Here is a 17,588-nt window from a genome sequence, read left to right as displayed (position 1 = left end):
GAGATATTTTTTTTGTATTTGTCCATCCCTTGTTGCTGTCAGGATACAGAATGTTCATTAAACAAACTAATTTTACAAGATTAGAGCACTTTCACAATTTGAGCTGCTTTTTTCCATGTTTAACCCCATTTTGTCCCAGTTTAATCCAGTCTTTCACAGAATTAAAAAAAACTCTTCCCCTTAAAGCAGGATATCCAGGCACACCTGGTAGAAGTGAACACAGAACACAACTCCTCTGATGGTGTGCTGAGTTGACCACTTTTTTTTTCCCCCTTTACTCTACAGGCTACATAATACATAGTTCACCAGAATCAACCCCTAGACCTGAAGGCACCTCACTAACAGTCAGTGTTAATGCAATGGGGTGTGTGTGTGTGTGTGTGTGTGTGTGTGTGTGTGTGTGTGTGTGTGTGTGTGTGTGTGTGAGAGACTTGAGTGGGACCCAAGACAGCAGACCAATTTCTGTGGTGTGGGATCTGAACCTTGACTGCTCCTGTATGTAAGGTGGAATACACAGCAATTTACCCGCATGCAATATGAAATCCTTTACGTGTTTATGGACTCAAAAGCATAAGCGATATTCTGTGTACTTCCCTCAACAAGCTCCAGTAAGAGTTGCCCAGTTCATAACTGCTTGGTGTATCCAGCATGTACTGCAGATTGCAAAAATAAGATGTAGACAATTTTTTTTAATTTTTCAGCAAAAATTTACATACATAAATTATGCCTTATTTAAAAGGCAGCAGAACACAATAGAACTTGAACAGATGCTATGATGAAGCCAAAGTCCCACATCTACAGACCCAAACTGACCTGCTGATGGTGCTTTGGTTCACAGCCTTAAAATTCAAACTAAAAACCCAGCATCTTGATGAATGGATCACATCTAGAACCCAACCACCCTGCTGAGATGGAGCAAGCAAGTGCCACTGCAAGCATCTAAATTCAGCACTGCATTCCCTTGCTATAACCCTGCTTAAATAAAGTCTCATGCAAGCATGTAAGGGGGGGGAAGAGGAGAAGGAAGAAGAAGGGGGAAAAAAAAAAAAAAAAAAAAAACTGGCCTAAATCTTGCAACAATGGCTCACTTGTTCCAATCTGGTAAGCTTGTAATACCGGAGGGAAAAAAAAAAAACGTGTTAAAAAATGTTTCAATTCCTATCAAAGACACCTTTTGCCACAGGAATGGGAAAGGAAAAAATAGAAAGACCTACAACTTGATTTCACAAGAAAGCAGAGACACACTGATGCCACATGAAAATATGAACTTTGGGTGTACTACTTCTATCAGCTCACAGTATAACAGAAGCTAATTTCAATACATCTTTTCAATGTCAATATGGCAAAAAACTGGAAAAAAAACCATTCAAAACTAAAATACGTGTGGAGTTTGCATGTTCTCCCTGTGTCTGCGTGGGTTTCCTCCGGGTGCTCCGGTTTCCTCCCACAGTCCAAAGACATGCTGTTCAAGCTCCCCCACAGTGTGTGAGTGACACAGAGAGAGTGTGTTTCACTGATGTATGGATGAGTGACCCATTGTAAGTAGTGGATCTAGCAGTGTAAGCCACCTTGGTGAATAAGGTGTGTAGGCTGATAACACTACATAGTATTCATTGTTACTCGCTTTGGAGAAAAGTGTCTGCTAAGTGAATAAATATAAATGTAAAATAACATTGTGACAATATATGATAGTTTGAAGGGAAGACATATATACAAGGTTTTCTATATGGGCAGAAACAGCCAGACTATTCTAAAATTATTACTTATTTTATTGCCCAGCCAATGCTTTTATCCAAAGTCAATATCTTCCACAGTTATACAGCTGGGTATTTTTTTTTACTGAAGAAATTCCAGATAAGTACAGTACTTTTCTCAAGAGTGCCTGTCTGGAAGGGCCATTCTTGAAAATTGATCTTACAAGCCTGTGCCCTCAGTCATTATACCACCTGGTTTCCTATTAAACTTCAGCAAAAGGACAATTAATGTCATAGTACTTAAACAAACCTTGTGATTTGCATTAGCAGACTGTGAAGAACATTGTCCCAACTGCTGGCCAACTCTAACCAGCTTGCACAAGGATCCGGAACAGCATGGGATTTCATTTCAGACATAACTTTCAACGTGAAAAATGTAGAGATTTCAAGATTATGCTGAGGGCTTTGGATCTGGAGAGTTTTTACAGTTCACACAATGCCAGTGAGACAAATCTGCACTATCTTCAGATATAGGAACATATCTGGAACCCTTGTTTGAAGAGACCCTCAGGCTGCTGCCACACATCTACTTGTCAAAGGAGTCTTCATATAGCATCTCATTCATCTACTGATTGGCAGTCTGCTGCTCATGCTCTGTGCAGCACTAAACCCACAAACAGACACGACCAGGTGTTACGAGCAATGTGTGCGTGGGAAAGCAGACTCCAGATCCCATAAAATCACTTTCAGGTCGTTTGAAATGATTTAATATGCTCACTGACTCCATTAACATGCAGTCTTCCACTTCTCCTTTGCAGATCAATCCAGGGGGCCAGTACATTATGCTGTTCAAGTGTGTGCTTACACTCCCTGTTTGCCCTTCATAGAAGGCAGATGTCCTTTAAATCAAGAAGTCATCTTCAAGAGACACTTTAGCAATTTCCATCTCCTTGCTCACATAGAGGGGGATTCAAAAGCTGAAATTGGAATGTCATGTTTACTTATTTTCTACTTACAAGACTCCAGTGTAATTTCTAAACATCAGGGGATCATGTTTACCATTGAAAGAAAAACATTTCAGTTGAAAATTTGGCATTTAGCTGGCTTTCCAGATTTCATTAAAAAAAAAGACCACTTGTCCAATACACCTTGCCCATCTTAAAATTTTCTATTATGCGATGGACTGGAAGACTGTCCAGGGTGTACCCCTCCTAGCTTCACTCTCAGTGACTTCAGGACAGGCTCAGAACTCTGACCCTAGTAAGGATAAGTGATTCCTAATAGTAAATGAGTGAATGAGATTCCCCCTCCCCTTTCCATCTTTTATAAGGGGTGTTGGTAGGGGCAGTTGTGTAGGGTAGTGGTTAGAGCTATGGCCTTTGGACAGAAAGGTCACAGGTTCGATCACCACCTCTGGTTGTAGTACCCCTGAGCAAGGTACTTACCCTAAAATTGCTCCGGTAAAATTACTCAGTTGTATAAATGGGTAAATAATTGAACGTGGACTAATGCTGCTTTAGACAAAAGCATCAAGTAAATGTGTTGGTTGCAGGTCAAACTAGTCATCAGGTGTAATAAATTGCTTATAGGAAGAATGTGAAAACTCAGAAAGTCAGCTGCTTCATCATTATGCTACCTGCTGCTTGTAGAGTATGTAACTAGCAAAGCTGCAGTGCAGGAGAGAAGGCTTTGGCAGGACACTGAGACATCCACTGTGCTCAGCAAGTGAGAAGGGCTCATCCTAAATCAGCCAATGCATCGATGCTTCATACTGCTCTGTCATATATCAGCTGTTGTCAGGAGGGCCACAGTGGTGGAGCGAAACCACCATCATTGTTGCATCCATTTCACAGGTGGGCACCATCATGAGCAGGTCTGCACTGCTTCTGAAAATGCACCGATGCAGTGCTTCTACACTCGGCACTAGATATACTGAACAGCACTGTCACTGACAATGTTCAAGGAAAGAAGTCCAGTCTAGTTATTAGTATTTAAGGGGTGTTTATGAGATTACTACAAGCAGCATAGAGGTCATGTCTATACACTGGCACAGCCAATCTCAGTCAGTTTCTAAGACTAGTTGAAAGCTATCGGCAGATGGCTGACATGCAACGGTTTAACAGCTCTGTTGTAACCTCAACTGTGTGACACAGTAACCAGTGTCAGAACAAGACTATGACTAGAATATTATAAGGAAATAAATGCATAGCAAACCTTTTCTGTAAAATGTGTAGGGCAAAACATAGATCAGAAAACAAAAATAATGAAAAAATGTTACCTGCAAGTCCTGGGTGATTAGTTACAGCAATTACACCAGGGCAGAGTGAATCTGACCTCAGAAAAGTCTTTATGGGATAATGTGTCTCAAAATGTAGTGTCATGTTTTGCAACACAGAAACACAAAATTCTGTGGTTTTAGAAGAACTACCCTTATAGTTCACATCATGGATCCAAACAGCAAGTTTGCTTTGATATGCTAATTTTTTTTACTATTTATTCAAATAAGCATATATTACAGCATACATTCTAATAAGCAATGCTGACGTATTCCTGGGTTAGAAAATATTGTACATTTTTCTTGCAAAATTGGTTTTTGGAGTCAAGCTGACCCCACAACAGACAATGAGTCTTTATAAAATCAAACATTTCTGAAAAGCAAAACACACAAACATTTTCTGAATGATTACCTTGCAAATGTGATACGAGGAAAAAATTGTTTCAGAGTTTTCAAGAAACGACAAAACAATAAATTATTTCCATTATGTAAAACTGGCACATCTGCCAGCTACACAAAAGAGGCACAAGAAAGTGGAAGCCTCACCTTTTAACAGCATCTCGCTTCTGGCTGTCTATACTGTCCCACCACTTGGAGAAGTAGGAGATCTCTGACCAAAGCATCCTCCTCCGTTCGTCCTCATGCAGTTTTACCACCATGTTGTTAAGGATATGTTGCGTTTGGTCCCTATAGTAGTCATCAAATGTCTTCAGCCACCCTTAAATACAAAAACATCCAAGACGAGTAAGTACTGCCACCTAAATCACAATCCATATCTTATTTGTATACCTGGCACCTTTGCCCAAGGCATCTTACAAAGAATCTGATTTAAGACTTAACAGATAATTAATTACCTTAATGCTTAATAGGTACTTCAGTGTTAAAGTTAACATGTTATATTATACAAACATGTACAGGTTGAGATTTACACAAATGCATGTGGGAGAAAACTCAAGAATTTAAGACAATCATCTCAACTTTTACAGTGAAAAATTACTATAAAAAAGTGCCTTGATGGCAAGTATCCACTATCCAAACAACTTGTGCAACTCCATTATCAAAAGGCTGCAACATGAACAGATAGCATAGGAGTTAGCGCTGTGCCTTTAGACCCAAAGATTGCTGGTTCAAATCTGACCTCCATCTGCAATACCCTTGAGCATGGTATTTCCCCAAAATTATTCCAGTACAGTGACACAGCTAAATAAATGGGTAAATAGTTGCAAACAACATTGTAAGTCACCTTGGCTTTTGAACTAGTTACAAAAGAAGTGAAATTCTGGGTGTGCTACTTCAGGCACTGCAAATCTACTGTGCAGGAGAAAGCAATGCACCTCAGCAGCAGCATGTTACATCCCAGCAATAACAGCTGCCCTGCCTCACACCCTGCACTTCTGGGATGGACTCTGGACCAGGGGACCCTGCATTAGATAATTGGTTGCTATTTAATATATACACACAAATATTAAACTTAATACTAATATTTTCAGTATTTTTTTTTACTGCATGGGCCATTTTGATAGGCAGTCATGATGACATGCAAACAGTAAGCTACCCCCCTGCTTGCAAAACTGCACATTCAGCAAAACACACAGAGGTCGCAAGTCCACTGACTTGGGCTTTTGACGTCACTGGCTTTGCCAACCAGGAGGTGGGAGTGCGCAACCTCTGGCACATTGCTGATGGTGTAATCCTGGTGTTACAAGCGCCACAAAACAAGCAAAATATGCAGAGAACAATGGAGAAGTTATGTTTAATAAGATACAAATAAAGTCTGACTACAATTATTGAAACTTTCATTACTCCAATTCACACAGTCTCGTTTACACTAGGAAACGCAGAATAAAAAAAATTTACTAAATCTTAAATATTATAACCACCAAGACTTAAAGGAACCAACTGCTGATGATGCTTTTTTTTTTTCCCCATGAAAATGCTGAACAATACTGCTAGCTGACTTCCTGTGTCATGTCCAGCTACGACATTCACAATGCTGCAGAGAGGTGAACCGTTTTGTTCAGTTTTTCATTCATTTATTTGACAAACTTTGGAATGCCTGAAAGAGTGGTAGCCACACTAGTTCCTTGATCTATTTGGTTCACCTTGGCTGATCAATGTCCAGAGACAGCGATGCATCGTATGCAGCTATTTCAAAAGGGTTCAGAGGGTGGACACAAGTCAGATTTCTTCAAGGAATTCAATGCCTTTCTTGATCCACTGAAAAAAGCCTAAGGTGATTTCAAACTCTGCAATATTAAATCTAAAAACGAAAGTGTGTTTTGGGGAAAAATGACCTTCCCACACTTGTTTCATGTCTAACAGAAGGAAAGAATGGGATGACTTATAGAAACTAACATTTCTCCATGCTGTTATAAAAACGGTAAGTGTCCAACATCTACTTCAATTCTTTCCTTTGCTGAAAGTACATGGATAAAGCATGGTAGAGCTCTTGTAATGAAAGGTGAAAAAATAAGAGAAATCATAAGTTGCCTTGCTATTGAGAGAGGTCCTTGAGGATCGAACTGTAATATCTGGACAACAACCTTGCTGTCAAAGTTCAAATACTTTCACAGAACTTTAGCCAGCGAAAAATGTATAAAGCAAACAGCTTTTTCAGTTAACAGGATAAAATAATCAATATTTCTGTCCAACATATACACACACAACTAGAACTGAATAATTAAAACGCTGCATTGTGTAAGCCATGGTAAATTAAGGTAAAACTGGTTGCCATACTTAAAATGTCAAACTGTTACTTTGATGCTTGCTATTCAGGGAGAGCATGGCCTCTGGATAACATAATATTTAAATTTAAAATGGAGCACCATTAACTAATAATAAAAATAAACATTTTCCACGCAGAGGAAAAACTGATGTAAGCATGGTAACAAAACACTCCTTAACTCGAGTTTTGCTCCAGCTGACAAAGCAAAAATGATTATGTAACTTTTGGTCTTATTGGGTCTACTCTGAATTATAGATTAAGTAAACACATCGCACAATTTGTCTTACAAAGCCCAGAATTTGGAGGGAAAAAAACAGGTAGCTTTTGGATTACTAAAGAACAAAATTAAAATGGTATTTATAGAAATACAGGAAATTTTTTTTAAGGTATGCTTTTTGAATCACTGTCTGTGCTAAACTATAAAATTCTTGACACAACCAAAGACGACGTAGGATTTATAAGGCTGTACAACTGCATTGCTTTCTAGGGAAGACTGACAACAAAACAATGTAACATTTTTTAGATTAAGGCGAAAAGTGTGAATTATACTACTACTACAAATAAGTAGAGGAAAAAAGAGGAACAGTCACAGAAACACAAACAGGCACGTGTATATTCATAATGTGTAAAGTATTATACTACAATCCCAACAGTACAATTTGAATTAACAAGTGAGACATCCAAACTACTAATTATTTACAAGGAATACTTTGGCATGCACTCTATTTAGCTGGGGACACACAAATTATGCATCCAATTACCATATGTATTAGTGCCCCAGTAAAACCCATGTCTTTTCCAAGTCATTCAACACAAACACAGAGATCTGCTCCCTGGTTACATATACAAACACTACCATATTTCCTCTGAACTCCAGAGTGGCTTGGCCTGCTGCAAAATATTGCTTCAAATCTTTCTGAATCATGAGATAAACTAAAACAGATGAAATGCAAGGGCTAATCAAAAAATTTTAAAAATTGTAACATGGCCAAAGACAAAAGCCTCCCCTGCAAAAAAAAAAAAAAAAAAAAAACATATAAAGAGAACACTGCTTCATTTCCTTTGTGTGACATTTTACGTAATGCATTGATATTTACTTTTTAGAAGCCACACAGTAATTACTAACTTCAACTAGAAACAACTCGAATTACTTATTGCACTTTGACGAACTGATGTATCCCACTACACATCCTATGCTTTCAGGACAGGCTCCAGACCATTGTAACCCTATACTACACAAGTGGTTGTTGACAATTGATTAACAAATGACATTTATCAAAGTAATAAATCCCACTGTTTATGCAAGTAGCTACATTACATTTACTTATTTATACAAAGCAACTTCCAATGAACTATGTAGTGTTATCAGCCTACACACCTTATTCACCAAGATGACTTACATTGTTAGATACACTACTTACAATGGGTCACTAATCCATACATCAGTCGAACACACCCTGTCACTCACACACACAATGGGGGAACCTGAACAGCACGTCTTTGGACTGTGGGAGAAAATCAGAGCACCCAGAGGAAACCCACACAGACACGAGGAGAACATGCAAACTCCACACAGACTGAGCAGGGATCAAACCCATGTCCTCATGCACCACCCAGGCGCTGTGAGACAGCAGCACTGTTCGCTGTCACCATGCTGCCTTGTATTAATTCCTTGCTTAACTGACACTTTTATCCAATGCACCTTAGAGTATTTGACCCATTTACAGCTGAGTAATTTGCTTGAGCAATTCAGAGCAAGTACCTTGATAAAGGGTACTGCAGAAAGAGAATCAATTAGGGCACATGTCAGATTTTAAATCTTGAAAAGAGAGTAGACTTTTTTTGCTCACCAGGGTCATTGTGGGAGTGAGGGACAACGAAAACCTGCAGTGGTTCAGTGTCCCATTCGTTCTCGTTGTAGGAAATATCAAAGCCTTGCTTCCAGACTCCACCATCTGGGTTATCAAATGAGAGGAGGTCGTACACATCCAGCATCTGAAAGAACAAAATGCACATATATGAATCAGCAGTTCAGATACTTTTTTTTGCCTGAGATCTAAATTTGGAAAATGTAGACTGCTGATGCTTTAGTTCTGTTTTCATTTCAGAAACTAAATTTGTAAGTAAGCTGTAGTGTTTTTGGTACCTATAATACTCGTTGTTGCCAACATGGTTAACTGTGTACTGGCACAGTAATAGAGAACACAGCTCTCAGCACCACACCACCTTCTGCCTACCCTTATTAATTGCAAACTGCAGCTGTACTTCATCCATTACTTTATTTAAAGCCTTCTCCACATGAACAATAAATTCTGCAGCTAATCATATAAGCCATATAGTCTTCAGCTATATATCAAAATCTAATTTTATGGCTATTCTATTTACTTGTAAAAGTAATAAACCATTTGTAACGGAAAAATTATCCTGTTTATGATTGTATATTAATCAGTTAACAAGCAGAATAAGGTAAGCCTTGTTCTGCTGACATGAAGCAATAATATAATCCCTCAATATCTTAATGCAATGTTATACAGTTCTCACATATGTACAACATATAGTGTATTGAGCACTGGCCAGGAATAAACGTGAAAAAAAAATTAAGTCACCTGAACCCCATCTGCAGGCTTGTTGTATGGTTTTGCAGCAAAGTGGCAGTCCTCCTGCTGAATGGGAATGACTAGTGGGGGGGAGGCGAGGAGTTCTGGATAGCCCACCCTGCTCTGGTTCCCCACCTCTGGGGAGCCCTTGCTGTCCTTCACTGACTCACTGAGGTCCAGGACAGAGTCCCTTATGTTAGAGATTATCTCATTATTCTCTGCAAGCAGCCTCTCCAGGTGGTCGATCTTCTCCTGCAGGATAGTGAGCTGGCCCTGAAAGGAAGCGAGCGAGAACACCAACATATAACCAGGTGTCAAGCACCATCGCAGGAAAAGATTAAAAAAAAATATCTGAACTAGGCAACAAAGAAACATGCCACTCTGAGCTGTAACTAATGAGTAAAAAAGCAACTAATCATCTTCAGCAGTAACATATATAAAATTTAGTCATTTTAAAAAAAAAAAAAAAAAACAGTAATCAGTAGAAAAACAATGACACACAAAACAACACTGTTAACATTCAGAACTTTTGGTTTTAAGCAATGCTTAATTTCAAAGAACCCCATAACTAGAAAATCTGAACTGGTCAATGAAAGAAATGACTAAAAGTAGAACACTCTTGGGACATCTGAAGTTTTATTGTTGCCCTAGCTTTATCTTTAATTACTGACAACCTAAAAGACTTCCCTCAAACATATTTGAAGTGGTACCTGACAACTGACATGTACATGATATTATGAATATATTAAAAGGAGAAAATACATTTAATACTTTTACATTGTGTTTGAACAATTTGCCTGTATCAACTTGTACAGAAACACACAAAGAAATGTGAGAGAGGGTCTGTTTCCTGCTTCCCGGTTTAAAAAGAGAGACATGAAAGATAAAAGCAGACAGGATGCATCTGCTGTTTTGACACTGAGAAGTAAGCCAAGTTGAGAGTAATGGGGTGTACCCACTGTGTAAGTCTAAGGAAAAACTTAACCAGAATTGCAACTTTGTAAGAGGTTTTCACGTTTCATTCTTAGGTGCTTCTCTCCTTCCCAAAGACAAGTCTTGCCGTTTCAAACACAAAACAAACATTTGTTCTCACCTAACACACATGCAAAAATAAAACTAATGCTGCAAATGGTATAAATTCACCCTTCCAAAACATCTCCATTATCATGATGTATCACTAACTCTCCACCTCAATTACATACATTCTTTCAAAATAATACTTTAAAAGACTCTACACGAATAATGTGTACTGGTTGGTATTATTACATTTTAATTATACCTTAATGTACATACAAAAAAAAAAAACCTATATATATCAAACTTTTAGCTTATGTCGCTTTACACAAATTGCAAGAGTCCAGCTCTGACACATGTTGGTAACACAGGTGAATGCTTTCTGGAAAAAAACATTAAAAAGATGCCATTTCTAACAGAGCAATATTGCAATAAGTCAATATACCATTGTCAAAAGTTATAAATGTATGTAACTGGACTTTACCATCTATTAGCCCATAGTCACCTCACACTACCCAGGTGCTGTGAAATAACAGCACTACTCGCTGTGCCACCCAAATAACTGTAGGTAGCTTTGTGTACAAAGGTGGCAACTAAATCAACAAATCTGAGAACAAATAGCTGGCCATCTCTGCTGATCCTGTTAGAACATCTCACTTCTGAATAATGGAAGCAGGGAAACTACTCTCAAGCCTCAGAAGGAAAGCCTCTCTTTTCACTTTTGTTGGCGATATGCATGCTGATCCACTGCAACCTCCGTCCAATAAATAAATAATAAATAAATAAAAACATATTGCCAATGAATTTTTTTATAATCTACAGCTTGGATTTTTTCAAGAAATACAAAATTTAGGTCAATCATATATGGCTGACCTCAAGCCATATATGAATGAAAATGACAACAGTTCTTTCTGGAGAGAGAACACAAATTCAAAAATCATGCAGCTTGCCTCCGCAGTAAAATAAGTTCCATGCTGGATTATTCGTATCCAAATGTCCCACAGAAAAGTGCAGTTCTCAGTTATGATAAACAGCATTAGAAGATTTAAAGTAACACAAGCTGGGGGGGGGGGGGGGGGGGGGGATCTACTTGTACCGTAAATCTGGTTATTATTAGTTAGTCACCAGTCAATAAAACCTCTTCCCATGATTTCATGTTGAAGGAATAACAAATTCTGCCATCCCAAGAAATAAAGAAATCAACTATTTTATTAAATATGATGCTTAGCTGACAACTTTAAAAGGTACTATAGCAGTAGCAGGGCTACAACATCCAACCTTCAGGTTATCAGTCCATGACTAATCATTACACTTACGTTGTCCCAGTATTTCCTGGAACATTTACACAACTTTTTCAATAGTCTTGTAGTGCTGATTTTAGGTTTTTTTGAGCTGTCCACTGAACCATCAGATTCAGCTGTTTTAACTGAAAACATATAACCCGTTTTTCAAGATTTCAGTAGTTGTTTTGAGCAGCTGGAAAACCCATAAGAACAAGCCCACCCAACTCTTGGTTGTTTTGGTTTCAATCCCTATCTAAAATAAACAAACACTTTATCACTGTTTTTGCATTTCAGTCCAGATTCAAAGGTTAAGTAGTTCAAGTTTTTGGAGAACTGCTGAACCTTGGCTGGAGCCATTCATTTGACCATTCAATTTCACTCAAATATTTACTATTACATAGCATTATTTAAACACAAGCAGGCAGGTCACCTTAAAAAAGTCCCAACTTTAAAAATTTGTTTAAATTTAAAAAAAAAAAAAAAATAAAAAAAAAAAATCAATAATCAGTTAATTAAAACTGAAATTAAAGCAGTTTTATTGCCAATGTCTAGCACTGCACTGTAAATTAACCTAACACCTTTTCTTCCAAGTGCAGACAAACTAAATAATTATTCCAGCAATGTTTTGTTTTCTTTATTTACAATGGCCTTGTCTTCAATTAATTCAAATTTCATTAGCAACTTTACAAAATGCCTTTATACAACATCTTCATCTTTTATATTCCCAAAAAATGACCACATTCAGACTGGCCGATTTAGATTAGGCAGAACAGTAAGGTCTTTGCTTTATTAAAGTACCATTTCTCATGAGTGGCTTTTAATTCTTACTGTATGCAAATTGTACCATTTGGCATGCTTACTGTAAAAGTTTATCCCTTTTCACATGGAGACTCTTTATAAACAATTTTTTAGGCATGTGTCACTACTGCAAAGTATTAATTTTTGTGAAGATTTTACCATCATATCCAAAATAAAACAAAAAAAAAAATCTGAGTTACAGAGAAAGAAAATTTTATGTTCTAAAATCTCCTTGGAAGGTTAATTTTTTTTTAAAAAAAAACCCATACATAGAAACACTGTCCTGTACAGCATGGAAATTTCCATAACTATAGGTGGTGCACAGCATTGCAAGAGGGTATTGCTCTGCATATCGTTTGCCCGGAGGGGGAGAAAAAAAAATTTCAAAATTCAAATTACAGTTTTTCCTGAATGTCTATCGCCAGCTCACCATCGTAAAGTCAAAAAAATTCTAAGTCAAACCATCGTAAATCGAGGACCACCTGTACTTTGTACGTTGATCTGGAGAAAGGAATCTGTTAAATGACTAAATGTAAATTTACTTTCTATTTAATGCTCACACATAGCAGCTTCATTTTTCATTTTTCTTAAACACAGGAGGACACCAATGGGATATCAAATTTCAAGTTGCAGAACAGTTTCCTACAAATGTAGCAGTTAACTATCCACAAAGTAAACAGTAGGTGACTTTTCGTCCAAAAAAAAAAAAATTCAAGCAATGTACCCAGTGCAGTGTCACTAAATTTATGTGCACTGATATAGCAATATTTCTAGGAAAGTACTTTCTGGGTGTTTTTTTTCCCCCCCATTCCCATAATCAAGTCCTTCTCCATTTTCAGAGTCACTGTGGCCCAGAGTTTATCCTGGAAGCAAGGCAGGACACACCATGGACAGAAGGATAGTCCATCAAAGACCAAACACACACACAAGGCAATTTAGAGTCTCCAATTCACCTGAAACACATGTCACTGGGAAGAAAGAGTACCTGGGAGAAACCCTTACAAACATGAAGAAAATGACAAGGTAAACTTCCCTTTGAAGAACACTGTTGTGGGTTTCTCTTACAGTTGTAAAATGTCCATCTACTCCTGCTTTACATTGATATTTTGTAATTAAAGTCATTTTAAATAAGAACAGCTCGGCACTTACCAATAATTCAATAAAATTAAGTACTATCTACAGACTGGCACAGAAATATTTGACTGTAGAGCACTTTGACAAAAACCTTGTTCGCTCATTCTATTAAGGCCTCAATACACCCATAAAGATGACTCAAAAAAATGAATTATTTTCAATTTAAAATGCCAATTCTGTCCAATCTAAGATAAAATACAAGGGTATTTATTTACAGTGTTTGGCAGCATGTTGATGAGCATGCAAAGATGTATTTTTTTGGAGGTTCTAAGAGCTGTCAACTTTGCAGATGGCAACTGACTTTGCAGCATCTCACACCACAGTAAGTTCTGCTTTGTTGCTACTTTCAGAAACGGAATGTGTTAAGCATCTCCACACCACTTAACTTTCGCAGGAATGATTACACAGAGCACTGCTTCCTGAAAGAACCAGAGTTCTGCCAAGTTGTTACTGAACTTCACCACTGTAAAGCAAACCAGAGCATGCACCAGGAGAGCAAAAAAAAAAAAAAAAAAAAAAACTAAACATGCAGTCCATGCTAACAGAGCACTTTTGCTTTCCATCATTTTTCCAGTTAATTCAGTTTACTTTTAAAAGTGTCCAAAAATGCTTTTAAGTGTTTAAATGAGATATAAGCCACATAGCTGAAGGATAGTTTTATAGAGATGTTGAACATCACCCTCAGAAAACCTGTGCTCAAGAGCAGAAATGTTGAAATACAATTCAACTTTAAAAATGAAAGGAAAGACAGGCATCTGTAAATTTAATGCTTTCTCCGAAGTAACGTACAACTCGGCATAAATAGAAGTGCCTTCAACAACACAGAGAGGGTTCAGATACGGACAAGGTTCGTTACTGTGGAGGTACACTGAAGGTACATTCAATATACTTGAGTGATAAGGGGTGGAGGATGGTGGGATAATGGAGCTATTGTCTGCCACATGCCTTTTCACGCATGAGAAAGTATACAGCAGAAACGGGGTGTAAATGAGTTACGCCCGTGGGCACTGCACATTCTGCAGAGAGCACCATTTCACTGCATCAGGCTTCATGTTTTCAGAAGCATAAATTCTGAAACTGACATTTTTACTTGGAAAGTAGAAAACGACTAACAAACTTCCATCACATCTAAAATATGCAAACAGATCCTATGCAAACTATGCAACCCAGCGCTGCGCTACAGGTACCCTGTGCAACTGTGCACCAGGGCAGGTGGTCTGAAGTTCGTACATGGAGTCCATCTGTCAGGTAGACCAAAATCACGGCATTTTAACTTTACGACTAACAGCCCAACAAGAAAAGGGGCAGAAGGTGGCATAATGTTAGGGCTGCCACTAGGACTGGGGTTCAAATCCCAACCGAGATGTGCAACTGGGTGCATTGTTGTAAGTAGCTGCTCTGGAATGAAGTGCCTGCTAAATGATGATGATTATTATTATTATTATTAATAATAATAATGTGGGATTTCTTAGAACACTGGATGACCCAGTGATACTGAAGCAGGCCAGCATCTATAAGTCACCTTTACTGCCTGGTGTGTGAAAAAGCAAATGTTTGACATTGAAAGTAAATATCAGCATGACTGTCATACATAAGTGCTCTTTGGTTTAAAATAAAAAAAAAAAAAAAAAAAAAAAGTCAACAAAGGCTGTGCCAGCTCTCAATAAGCACAATGTCTGCTGCATTCACAGTGAAGAGCAGTTCAGGTATTTCAGGTAGTTCTGAAAGCTTGTCTGACGAGAGCGCAGCGCTTCAGGCAGGTTTACAGCACATGATAAGGCATTCTGGACACTCGTTAAACTTTAACCAGGTTTTAAAACCACACTCCAACCCGGGCAGTTTCCATATATGACATATTTAAGAACGTTAAAAAAAAAAAAACATAAAAAAAGAGGTGTAGGGCGCGCAACAATTTATTACCACAGCTAATTCCGCCACTCTTGGGAGTAACAACTAGTGGAAACAGGGCGAAAGGGGCGAGCGGCTGACGTGGTTACTCACGCTATGAAATAATTTGCCCGCTCCGCTGCTCGGGTTCTTCGTGCGGTCCAGCTGAAGGTGGTCCAGCATGAGGTACAGCGAGAAGACGACCACGCAGAATATGGCACTGCCGAACAAAGTGAACTGCCTGCTGAGCTTCATTCTTCGCCGCGCTCCCGGAACCGCCGGAACGACCGCCACCGCCGCCGCCACGCGAGAGCTGAGCGCTCTTCTTTAAAGAGCCCGAGCGCGATTCGAGGCAGCGCGAGGCGCCGTGCCGAACCGCCGCGTTCGCGAGCGTGTGGCGCGCGACCCTCTCTTCTCCTCCCCCCGTTCGCACGGTGGATTAAAACAGAACATGTGGCTGGAGGGACAGCCCCGCGGAGCGCATTCCTCTGCCAGGCGACGTTCGTTTATCACGACAAACTACCCACCGTTATGTGCCGGAAGAAAAACTTTAGCTGCTCTCTCGATAAGGAAAAAAAAATTCAAAATATTTGTATACCGAGAAGTTTCCAAGAAGAGGACGCGGAAGGGCTTCTTTTTTTTTTTTTCTTCCAGCGAAATTTGCGATTCAGCAAATTGCCCTGTCACACATAAGTCGTGCCGAGCCGCCCGCCTCCTTCCTGGATTCTGTTTATTCAATGTAAAGTGGACGCCAGGGGTAGCGGGTTGCGCCGCCTACCGAGTCCTACCTTCTACTTCCGACTAGAACTCGAAACGTCCAGGTAACAAACAAACGGAAAGTCTCGGCGTTTGGGGGAGAAACTAAAGGCTCGCACGACGCTCCAAGTTAGTGTTTTTCTTCCTCCACCAACAACGCTTCCTTCGCAGTACGAGCAGTGGCAACTTCCCCCTTACCTTCTTTGTCAAGAAGAATTTGACATGCCAAAACTCACTCAAACATCACGTCATAAAAGCTGAATTTGAGTTCTTTTTTACACCGACGATGACGTTATCGAAATAAATAAATGCTTATGTACGCTAACGATGACATCTTTCTCCCCGCACACGGTTAGTTAGTGCTAAAGCCAGAAGAGAATGGCAGTAAAACCTCATCCATATTCCGCTTTTGTTTCTCTGAGCTGCCCGGGAGATGACAAGGAAAAAAAAAAAAATAAAAAAACAAAACGCTACTACAGAATCGTAAAGACCCTGTTAGCAGGATCTTTGCTGCGCACGAAAAGTCTAAACGAGTGTGACGCCACGTGTTGGCGAGAGGGGCGAACTGCAGTTGTCGGGGCAACTGGCGCGTCATCATTTCCTTCATGCGACCGCGCTTTCTGGCAGGTTCTCCCTTATCGCTCTCCAGACGCCCTGCGTGAAGGCACACGTTTCCCTTTAAAGTAATGCACGTATTCCTTTAATGCTTTTTTCCTCTATTTAAAAAAAAAACGCTATTATTCGTACGCTGTTATACCCCTGCTAACAGTCCCGGAAGGGCTACTGATTCCCGCCCATCTCTACTAAAAGAAACATCAGCTTCATAAGTCGGGTTTGTGCCCCGCGTCCGTTCGACTATCGGAGAGAAAGTGGATGCGCTCGGACCGCGTCCATACCCACAAGCCTACTCAAAATACTCGGAGATCACACTGCATATCTACCCGTAGTGTACATGTACGTACACACACACACACACACTCTCACTTTGCCCTTCCCCAATTTAATTGTGTTAATTGTTTTTTCTTTTAGGAGACATGATCATTACTTCCTACTATTTACTACAATACACACACACACACATCACCTGAAACCGCTTGTCCCATATGGGGTTGCGGGGAGCCGGAGCCTAACCTGACAACACAGGGCACAAGGCTGGGGGGGGAGGAGACACACCCAGGATGGGATCCCAGTCCGTCACAAGGCACCCCAAGCAGGACTCGAACCCCAGACCCACCGGAGAGCAGGACCTGGTTCGACCCACTGCACCACCGTGTCCCCCTTCACTACAATAATAGTACCAATTATAATAATAAATACTACTTATTAGTAATATTCCTAATATTTATTACTTTCTCCAACTCATTTCTGTAGCTTCGACATAATAACCGTAGAGGAAGTTACTGTGCTAATTCGCTCTAGAGCCTA

At 39.4% G+C, this 17,588-nt stretch overlaps 1 protein-coding gene across 1 annotated transcript in view; it reads right to left on the bottom strand.

Moving 5' to 3' along the window:
* Positions 1 to 17,200, bottom strand: part of man2a1 (mannosidase, alpha, class 2A, member 1) — a 55,379-nt gene extending 38,179 nt beyond the window's left edge. The window contains exons 1-4 of the mRNA XM_018748155.2: positions 15,522 to 17,200; positions 9,301 to 9,564; positions 8,545 to 8,689; positions 4,516 to 4,687 (exon numbers count right to left, since the gene is read on the bottom strand). Of these exons, the coding sequence (XP_018603671.1) occupies positions 4,516 to 4,687; positions 8,545 to 8,689; positions 9,301 to 9,564; positions 15,522 to 15,662 (722 nt within the window). The 5' untranslated portion in view covers positions 15,663 to 17,200. The remainder of the gene's footprint in view (positions 1 to 4,515; positions 4,688 to 8,544; positions 8,690 to 9,300; positions 9,565 to 15,521) is intronic.
* Positions 17,201 to 17,588: the final 388 nt, after the last annotated feature.

This window comes from Scleropages formosus, chromosome 6, assembly GCF_900964775.1.
Source record: "Scleropages formosus chromosome 6, fSclFor1.1, whole genome shotgun sequence".
Lineage (NCBI taxonomy): Eukaryota > Metazoa > Chordata > Actinopteri > Osteoglossiformes > Osteoglossidae > Scleropages > Scleropages formosus.
The sequence above is the reverse complement of the archived record's forward strand: the minus strand, read 5'-3'. Positions and strand labels throughout refer to the sequence as shown.